The sequence below is a fragment of the Alligator sinensis genome, unplaced genomic scaffold (genome assembly GCF_000455745.1).
Source record: "Alligator sinensis unplaced genomic scaffold, ASM45574v1 scaffold1354_1, whole genome shotgun sequence".
NCBI lineage: Eukaryota > Metazoa > Chordata > Crocodylia > Alligatoridae > Alligator > Alligator sinensis.
In genome coordinates this window covers 562,779-572,543 of record NW_005842344.1, presented here as the reverse complement: position 1 = coordinate 572,543, position 9,765 = coordinate 562,779, and the positions used below count along the sequence as shown (strand labels likewise).

The 9,765-nt window shown below is 61.0% G+C and overlaps 1 protein-coding gene across 1 annotated transcript in view; it reads right to left on the bottom strand.

Moving 5' to 3' along the window:
- The window catches only part of CRLF1 (cytokine receptor like factor 1), a 14,504-nt gene that overhangs the window by 2,167 nt on the left and 2,572 nt on the right, over positions 1 to 9,765 (bottom strand). The window contains exons 2-6 of the mRNA XM_025210326.1: positions 5,406 to 5,874; positions 3,852 to 3,981; positions 2,462 to 2,631; positions 474 to 631; positions 18 to 186 (exon numbers count right to left, since the gene is read on the bottom strand). Of these exons, the coding sequence (XP_025066111.1) occupies positions 18 to 186; positions 474 to 631; positions 2,462 to 2,631; positions 3,852 to 3,981; positions 5,406 to 5,874 (1,096 nt within the window). The remainder of the gene's footprint in view (positions 1 to 17; positions 187 to 473; positions 632 to 2,461; positions 2,632 to 3,851; positions 3,982 to 5,405; positions 5,875 to 9,765) is intronic.

The following is a 9,765-nucleotide window of genomic DNA, read 5'->3' as shown; positions in this document are numbered from 1 at the left end:
GGGGCTGCGCCGCTCACCGCTCCGCGGGGTCGAAGCCGCCGTGGGGTTGCTCCAGTCACTCCAGATCCCGGACTTCTTCGAGCCGTAGATCCCGAAGGGGTTGCACCGGACCTGGACGAAGTAGACGGTGCCGGGCCGCAGCCCCGCCAGGCGGCATGATGTCTGGTTCCCCACGTCGTCCACGACCTGCCCAGGGGCAAAGGGCAGGGCTCAAGCATGGTACCGCATGGCGTTGCCACCACCACGCATGGTGCGTCTGCCCCAGCGGCCCGTGCTGGCCCCTGACATGCCCGCTCTCTGCACCGTGCCAAGCCCAGGCAGTGCACAGAAACCAGGGCTCGGTGCTCTCCTCTGCAGCCCCTCGAGGATCCCGGTGCCCCAGGAGGCATCGCCCCGACTCCAGTAGGTGCGAAGAGGTGGGGCGACGGCCGGGAGCCGACCCAGGTGTCCAGGCGCCTGCCCCCCACACCCACCTTCCACTCCGAGCTGTCCTCCACCCGGTATTGGATCTGGTACTTGGCTTGGAAAAGGAAATCCTTCAGGGCTGGCGGGGAGGTCCAGCGCACGCTCAGCTGGTCCTCCAGGTCCCCGACTCGGCTCACGTGCACGTCCGCGGGTGGGTCGGTCGTGACTGCGAGCAGGAGGGGAGAAGCGAGGAGACACGTTAAGCGCAGGCGGGGTGGGGGCAGGGTAGGGCTGGGGCTTCCCAGCCCCTGGCTGGACCCTGCGCCCAGCTGTAGGTCGGGGTGCGCGCGGCCAGGTAGCAGCTGTGCCGCACCCGCGCGCTCCGGCCGGCCGGTGCTGGAGCCTCGTGGAGCCGGGCCTGGGAAGGGATCGGGTTTCTCGGGGTGGGGGAGGCTTTTAGGCAGGAATCTGCACTTGTCACCAGTTCCTTTAACACCCCGGACAGAACGAGGTGTAAAGTGCAAAAGTATCTCGCGTCCAAGTTCCTGTCCCGTTTTCATGGCAACCGGAGCCGGGGCGAGCGCGGCCAGCGCGGGGAGGGACGGCTGCTCCAGGCCGGCAGACGCCTCTCGGGTCGCAGCCGCCAGCTGCACCAGCTCCGGCCAGGGGGGATGCAGAGGCTGGGGGGGCATCCTGCCAGCCACCCCCCCCCCCCACCGCCGGGGTGCTCCGAGCCGCTGGGCGCCGCGGGGCTGGCAGGGGAGTCGTGCTGGAGCAGGTGCTGGCGGGATTTGGCCCCCCGGCCTTGCCAGGCTCATAGGAGTGGGGCAGGGAAAGCAGGACCGAGGGGGAACTCTCTTTCCTGAGTCTTTCCCGTTTCCTACCAGGGCACAAGAGGTATTTGCTGTGCTGCACTTTGTGCAGGGACATGCGCTGGCCTTGACCATGCCTCGTGCCCCTCTCCTCCCATGTGTGTGCATGTGCACGCGCACGTGTGTGTGCACCAGCTGGGTCTGCAATAACTGCACTGTCCGGGATTTGCAACGCAGAACGAGGGACCACCGGCCCTCTTTGATCCTTACAGGCCTGCCTGCTGGGACAGGACGACAGTGCCCCCACCAGCTGCGCCCCCCACGGCAGAGCCCTGCCCTAGCCAAGCCACCTCCTGGCGGTGCTCCCTGGCCTGGACATCTGGCCGCCAGGCCACACAGCCGGCCTGTCCCCCTCGTCCCCGCCTGGCAGCGGGCTGCCGGCGGGCGCGCACAGGACGGGCTCGGAGCCGCTCCCTGGGCACGCGCCGGCTGGGCGGAAAGGGTTAAGGAGCAGCAGATGCCTGGAGGAGAACTCGGAGAAACATCCTAATTAGATTAGAAGCAATTCTGCTCACATATCGCCCATTTCCTGCGCGCCTCCGCCCCGCTGCCTATTACCAGGGACGACGGCATGAACCCGGGATCCAGGTCCCGCCTGGAGCTCCCTGGCTCTCCCCCCCACTGCTGAGGTCACAATCCACGTGTGACATCACCCTGGTGACCAGGTATGACATCACAGCCAGGAGGGTCCCTGCCGGAGGTGGGGAAGGAGCTGCGAGGACCCTGTTGGCTGCTCCAGTCGGGGCCTGGGGGGTCCCGCGGCAGGAGGCTGTAACCTTCGCCAGGAGGTGTCAGCAGCTCTTTAACTGGAGAGCTGCCCCCCAAATCCAGCTGGCGCGGCTCCAGGCAGCCGGGGCTCAGGTTACTGGAGCAGCTCCGCTCCCGCTCTGCCGGCAGCCGCAGGAACCAGGGCAGCGGGGAGCGGAGGTGCCCCCGCCAAGCTGGGGCTCTGCACCCAGGGCTGAGCGCTCCTGCACCTGCCCCGCAGAGCCCCTCCTGGCACAGCCTCCTGCCCCAGGAGGGGGTGCAGAAGAAGCAGGGGCTTCCCAGCACAGCCTTCCCTGCAGGGAAACCCTCCTGGGGCAAGACCCTGCCCGGCACATTGCCCAAAAAGGGGTTTCCCGAGAGAAGCGGTGTTTTGTAGCAGCTGGCGGGGGGCAAAGCAGTGCAAGCCAGGGTCTCACCCACGTCGAGAACGTCCAGCATGACCACGTCCGAGACGGCTACGCCCAGCCGGTTGGAGGCCTCCACCCAGATCTCGTAGGGCGTGAAGAGCGCCAGGTCCTTGGGGATGTGGCAGGAGTACAGCCCCGCGGTGTGGTACTCCTGGCAGGTGTTATCCCGGCCGTACCACCTGGCAACGAGAGGCACCATCAGCCCAGTCCTCTGGCCCGCCGTTATGGGTCAAGCTCTCACCGGGGCCAGAGCGGGTTTGGGGCAAGGGAGGGCTCGGTCTCCCCCCGCAGCCCGCTGTGGGTGCGCAGCCGGACCAGGGGGCTGCCCTCCCGCGGAGCAGGAAAGTGACTGACTCTGCCCGGGCTGCGAGAGGCAGGACGGGTGCTTCGGTGCCCCCGACCAGCTCCTAAGAGGGGCTGTGATGGGGCATCGATGTGGCACGGGGGCTGCACTCCCTCAGCTCATGCCCCTGGGAGCTTATCAGCCCTGCTGGGTCCTGCTCCCTGGGGGACTCTCTTGGGGGTAGCATCAGCCGGGCTCGCCTGGCCCCAGCTGGCCCTGGCTCGGGAGTGGGGCTAACGACCCCAGCTGTCCTCACTTGCCGGCATGGGCCTGGCTGCCTGCTCCCAAGCAGCTCCTGGGTCTTTATCTCCTGGGTTCTGCTTGTTGGCTTCCCCCCAGCCCTGGTTGCTGCTTGCTGACTCCAGCCCAGACCAGTGGCCCCTGGCTGGGCCATCTCCTGCTCTAGAGCTGCCTGCTCCAGATGCCCTGGCTACAACACGGGTCTGGTTCTCTGCCTCCTTCCTGGCTCCTGGCTCTACCCAGGTACGTCCTTGATCCCTTACAGCCCCTTATCTTCTGGCCCACCTGTTCCTGCTCCCCAGCCTCTAGTTGGGAACTTTGCTTCCTTGAACTTGTCTATTCCTGATCCTCTGGGTTGCATGCACCCAGGGGCGAGCCCGGTACCCGTCCTCTCTGGGGCTACCGGACATGGGAGCTATGGTGGGCTGTGTTATCAACCCAGAGAATGAAGCCCTGCTGTGCATCTACAGCATCGGCACGCAGGGATCTCAGCATCTTTCACCAGCGATAACAACTCAGACCCCCCTCCGCTCCTAGGGGAAGCAGGACAGGGCCGTTACCTCCAGCGTACAGCGTGCAAAGCAATGCACGGACTATTCTTCCTCCAGTTTGGTGCAGCATTAAGACTAGGACCCCGGCCACGCAGTCCCCACCCTCCCTGGCACCCGGTCCCCACCCTCCACTTCCTAGGCAGGGTCTGACCCGGCGGCCCCATAAGTGTTGAAAAGCACCCCACCCCCCGACTTGCACACCCGCTCCCTCCCGGCGCGCCCTTCTAAGCAGTGTCGGGCGCTGGCTCGCGCCCCCGTGCCGTACCGGAGCTTGTACTTGAGGGTGTAGTTGGTGTGCAGGTAGGTTTCACCCTCCGTGCCGGGGGCCCACTTGCAGGTGAGGTCTTTCATGTTCTTGGACCAGCAGGTAATGTTGACTGGTTTTTCCGGTGGCACTGAAAGGGGAAAGAGCGCCTGACATGAAACCAGTTCTGCAGAGAGCCCTCCAGAGCTGCCTGAGATAAAAGCGCCCGGGCCATGCGAGGGTGAGGAGTGGCTGAGAGCTTTGCTCACTGCATTTGTTTAATAAACGGCTTTAGGATCCCGGCTTGCACGTAGCGACATTCCTCAGGCGCTCTGCTCAGGTGCCACTTGCCTGCCAGGACCTGAGCTCAGGACTGCGATTCCCACACTAGGAAACGCAGCGTCACCCCCGGGCGGGAGCCTGGAGACGTGGGGACGTGCCCCGAGCCAAGGGCCAGCAGCAGAAGCATCCGCCGCTTGAGCTCAGGGAAACACCAGCTTGAGCTCAGGCCTTGGCAGGTACATGAAAGAGCAAATGACTTCCAGTCCCTTGTTTTTCAATGCAAATGTACCGGGGGGCGTCTTCACTTCACTGTGTTTTCTAAGTCGGGCTATTTATTCTATTACTGGGCCCGGCCCCCGTGGAGTTTTCTTTTGGGAACAAGAGGAAAAAATAGTTTTCTGTTCCCAGTCAAGCCTCTATCTTCTGAGAAACTTGTAGATGTGTCCTTAAAATAGCCTAAGATAAAATCTTATGATTATTGATTCGGACAACTGCAATTTCACCGCTGGTTGCCAAAACAGCCTTTCTGCTGCAGAGCTCTCATTGTATTCAAGGGCTGAGGCCATGTGTGATAACTCACAGGATTAGAGCTACATTAATTAATTCTGGGAAAAGCTCTGGGCTGTGCAGATGAGCAATAAGTGCAAACTGCTGTAAGGACATGAAAAGTGCAAGTGGTTAGTGCCTGCGCGACCGTTCCAGGGGCTCCTCTGCCTCTCGTTCTCAGTTACAATAAACACTTTTATAAATCATTCAATTTGTTCTCACGAAACCTTCAGCCACTAATGAAAGCACCCGGTGCACGGCGCCACGTGACTGCTGCTTTGGAGAAGTAAGACCCCCCCTGAGCACCTTGGGGTCATTAGGAGCCCAGCGGCCTGGCTGGCTTCCAGCCAGGGTGATTTACACGCTCGCTCTCCTAATCCCTCCTGCAGCTCGGGGTGGAGACCCCCTTCTCCGCTTCCCGATGGATGGAGCAGCCGTCCTGCACAGCGGCTTCACCCCAGGGACAGCTGCGCGTCAGTGGGGAGGAAGCAACTGCTGGGTCTGCCTGGCCTCCAGAGAGGTTTGGGAACCCTTTGGATGACCGGCCCCAGGCGGCGTCGGGTGTCGGCAACCACATTCACCCTGGCAGGAGGTGCCACCACCCACGAGCCGCACCCGGGATGGCCGTGGGCCGAGATGGCCGCTGGCCGTAAGCATGGCGCGTTGGCGGAAGCTGCCTGGAAGACGGGATGTATGCATGCCGACACCCCACGGGCAGAGCTGTGCATCCGGCATGCGTATACCTACATCCGACGTAGAGACAGGAGCCAGCCAGGATGCCGCCGTCCCTGCTGTGACACACCAGGTTATCGCCCGACTGCTGCTTGGACCCGTTGAGGTGGGCGAGTGCCACGCTGAGGGTGGAGGCGTTGAGGACCTTGTAGGACTCGGCAGGGAGCCGCCGGCCATTCAGAGTCCAGTACAGGTCCTCCGCGCTCAGGTGCGAGTCGCTGTTTACGGTGCAGGCCGCGGTCAGCGACGAGCCGATCACCAGCGTCGGATCTTGGGGGGATATGACCGCGGGGTCTGCAGCAGAGGGGAGAGAGCAGTCGAGGGGCGCTCTCCTGACCGACCCAGAGCTCCCGCCCCCAGGAATTGCTGCATCGCGGTCTGTGGGCTGGCGAAAGTCCCCCTGCCCGCCCCCCCCCCACCTACGATGCAAACATATGAGATGCCTGGGATTTATATAGGCAGGTTTGGCAGCTTTTGCATGCGACTTGGACCGCAAGATGTAAATCGAGTGTGGTCCCTCTCCAAGACTCAGCTCTTAGTTATCTGGAGAAGGTGTTTCTCGCGCGGGCCGGGCTCGGGCAGGTTCAGCGTTAGGGGTTGTTTATGCCGTTCTGGATGCTTTGTGCTGGCTTTCATTTCTGACGGCTTAATTTGCTTTCTCTGCGTGTGATGTGGTTGGCTGCGGCCGGCTGGGCGTGGGGGCTGTGGCTAACTTCTTAAATTTTTGTGACAAAAAGGATTTGAAAAGCAACAATGGAAACTTTTTTTTTTTTTTAAAACCCAATCGCAGCCAGGCCGCCCCGAAAGAGGGGGCAAGTCTGCACAGCTAAACACTGGCCAATGCCTCTCTGTTCTGGAAGGCTCTGGGTCACCCTGGCACTGGGAAAAGTGCTTTGCTTTAAGCATATGCTTGAGTGCTTTGTGGGGCCGGCAGCTACGAAGCACTGAAAATCCACTGCTTCCCCTCCGGAGCCCAATCCAGGGTGAAAGTATGTGAGAAATGCACCTGCCGCCCCTGCCCCCCCATCCATCCACGAGCTGGGCCACCGGTGGCATGCGTGGCGGGTTGCCACGTCTGTGTGCCAAATGCATCCCCAGCCTGTAGGCTGCTGCCTTGGCAGGCAGGGCTCAATTCCCCGCTCCGGGAGCAGCTCGGATGCACGCTCGCAAGCCCCGCGCCAGCCGTTCCTCAGCCCGCACAGCTGGGCGAGCGGCAGAAGGGACCCCGCGGGCCCCGATTCTGCAAAGCCCCCGAGCCAGGGATCGACTATAAACGCACGGGCCAGAATCCGTAATGCTCAAATGCCACTTGTTGCCCTGGAGATATTCTCGTGGGCAGCTGCTGCAATTGCAGAGCAGATGCCGCTTTGGTAAATTCCTTTTGGAGAAGGCACGCTTTCACCTGGGCGGGTTTTTTATTTCCGCCCCTGAGGTGACGTTCCTGCTCCTGGCACTCTGCCCTGGGGATTTTCCACGCGGGGAGGCGGACGGGGATGGGAGAGGGGTGTCTTCCAGCATTTTCGGGCCCTGCAAACGCCCAGCCTAGATGAGCACCTTCCTGCCGTGGGCAGGGGAAGGGAACGTGCAGCCCTCTGCCTTCCCAACACGCCCGGCTTCGAGCCCCACGGGCTACATCCACCCTCGTAGGGGTGGTGGCACGGAGCCGGTTCCCCAGGGCAGTCGCCAACGTCGGCCCCGTTTGCTGTGTTGGCGCAGCGGGGCATCTCCTGCCTTGTGCTCGCGCTACTGCCTGCAGCCCCCGTGCCTGGCCCGACCCGGGCAGCCCTGCAGCGGAGTTGCAGCCCTGTGTTGGACCACGGTTTCAAGGGGGATGAGCCCTGCTGAGCTGAGCCCGCGCCGTGTCGAGTGGCTGCTCCGTAGCTGGGCGCTTGCACGAGATGGAGGAACAAAGACCCTCGAGAGCGGCCTGTGGGGAACGCGCAGCGCGGGCGACGCACGAAGCTTTCCCTTCCTCTCCGTGAAAAAACAAACAAAGGACATTCCAGCTGCCGTGCGGCCCGGGCCCCACCAGCCCCACGCGCTCGCGGGGCTTGCTACGGTTCAGGACATCCAGCCCAACAATTAGTGGGGCGGCAGGAGGCCGCGGCTCCTTCGGTCCTGGGACCGGGCCTCCGAAAGCGTCCTAGCTCTGGATGCAAGCGTTTCCGTCCAGCCGTCTCCTCCATTAGGCAAACCCCAAGGAGCCGCCGTAGACGGCTCTCTGTTAAAAAGCTGCAGCCTGCCGATAAAAGGGCCCAACGCTCTGGGCCCTAATTCTAGTAAATCTCAATCTAAACAACACTCGAAACACGTATGAGCTTCATAAAACAGACACGTTTCCCGGCCTCCCCGCAGAACCGTGGAGAGGGGACGTCTGGAGGGGCCGAGCTTTTTTTTTTTTTTTATTTTATTTTATTTTTTTTTTAAGCACTGCTTTTTTTTCCCTAGACACAGACACAGAAATGAACATGTGTTTTAAAAGGGAAAAGTGTGAAGTTTTCAGATTGGAGAGGAATGGGCCGGGGAGACGCGGCCAACGTGTGGAATGTGCAGCTCGGACCTAACATACCTGCTACAAGTTTTATTACTTTCCTATTAAAAAAAAAAATGCTGATCAGGTGCTAAGTAATACTATAAAGTAAAACCACATTTCCAAGGTGTCAGGAACATTTACTCTTTTCTTTTGAATGGCCGGATTTAATTTTATTTTTATATCAGCGTTGTGAGCGACTGGGAAAGGGGGGGGGGAAAGAAAAGAAGAAAGAGCCTCGGAGAAAAGCATCTGAGCTCACGCAACAAGACAGAACTTTAATAGGACCTGCCCGGATTTAAAAAATAATTGTCTGGAAGATCCCCACGTGGGAAAGCAGAGACGAATTTTTGCAACATCAAATTTTGCAAAGAATACAGTTAAAATTCCTTCCGGCCGGGAGAAATGTGGTCTGCAGCCTCCCGGGTTGCTGGGCTGGCTGGACAACACCGCCCTTTCCCCTCCAGCCCGGTCACCCGCATGCTTTGTTTCTACAAAAACCTCTTTGCACTTGGGTCTCCCCTGTCACGTCCTGGCTGGCGTTTCCCACACTCCATCCCTCAACTCGGAGGTGGATTAAAGACAAAAATTCAGCTCAATTGCTTCAGTCAAATGTGGGAGGAAAATCCTTGGACAGTACGTTCGGGTTTATTTTTCTTTGCATTCTGGTTACTCAGAGGGGTTAATTACTGCACGTCAAACCCGACGGGAGCTTAGCCTCCATGCAGCCGGCGTGCCTTTGACAGGGCTGGAACACAGTTGTGAGCGGTTGTAAACGCCAGCCTGACTCGGGGGAGCTGCGGGGTCGCATGCAGCCTCACCCCGAGCGTGCACACGTGGGTGGGCTGAGCTCGCAGGACAGGGGGGTGAGTCTGCTAGGGCAGGGGACCTGTGAGGATGTGGATTTGAATCCCACCTGCAGAAGGGGGCTGTCTGATGCTGGGATGCCCAGGAGGAATCTGCTAGACACACCATTGACGCCCATTGCCTGGGAACAGTCGGGTCCCCCGCAGGGCCCTTGCACCCGCTCTAGCAGCAATCGTCCCTAAACAGCCGCGGTCTCCTGGCCCACGCGCCCGTTCATGCCATGCCTTGCTGGGACCATCGTGCCTTCTAGCAATGCCACGGTCAGATGGCACCTGTCACGCCCCACTGACACCGCACGTGTCCTCCCAGCACTACCTGGGGCCCGTATCGGACTTGTGAGCCTGCAGCACCCCCCATAGACAGCTGCCCCCAGCCCGGCTCAGAGTGGGAGCCTGGCCCCTCGCTGCAAGGTCCCCGACTCTGCCGGGCTCTCGTGGCAGGGCAGCAGCACAGCGGGGGCCTCCGCTCCCACTTCTAGACTCTTGCCATTTCGTATTTAACGGTCGGTGATTCCTGATCGGTCCCTGAACATCTCACTGCGAGGGAACGGGCTGGGACAGGCCCAGGGCAGCCTGTGCACCGTGGCCCATGTTTCACGGGGAGTTTTACCCCTCCCTTTCCAAAGTATGTTGCAGCAGCAACAGGCCTGGAAGGACAGAGGGTGGGGGGGAATTATCCCGTGTCCTTCCTTTTCCCCGGAGGACACAGGCAGCTTCAGGCACAGGTGTTTCGCAGCAGGGCGGCCCTGGGCGCGATGGTGGAGCAAAGCTAGCCGCCTGGCTGGAAAGGCGCGGCTGCCCAGGCCAGGCGGGGAGCGGGGAGGATACAGGCCACAGCCTCCCGAAGAACAGCAGCAGCTTTTCTTGGCCTGCCTCGATGGTGTGTTTCGAGCAAATCTCGCCTTGAGAAATTCCCATCATAAAGAGGAAGCACAAACTTCCTGCTCCAGGAGAAAGGGAGCGTTCCCGCCCGCCCGCC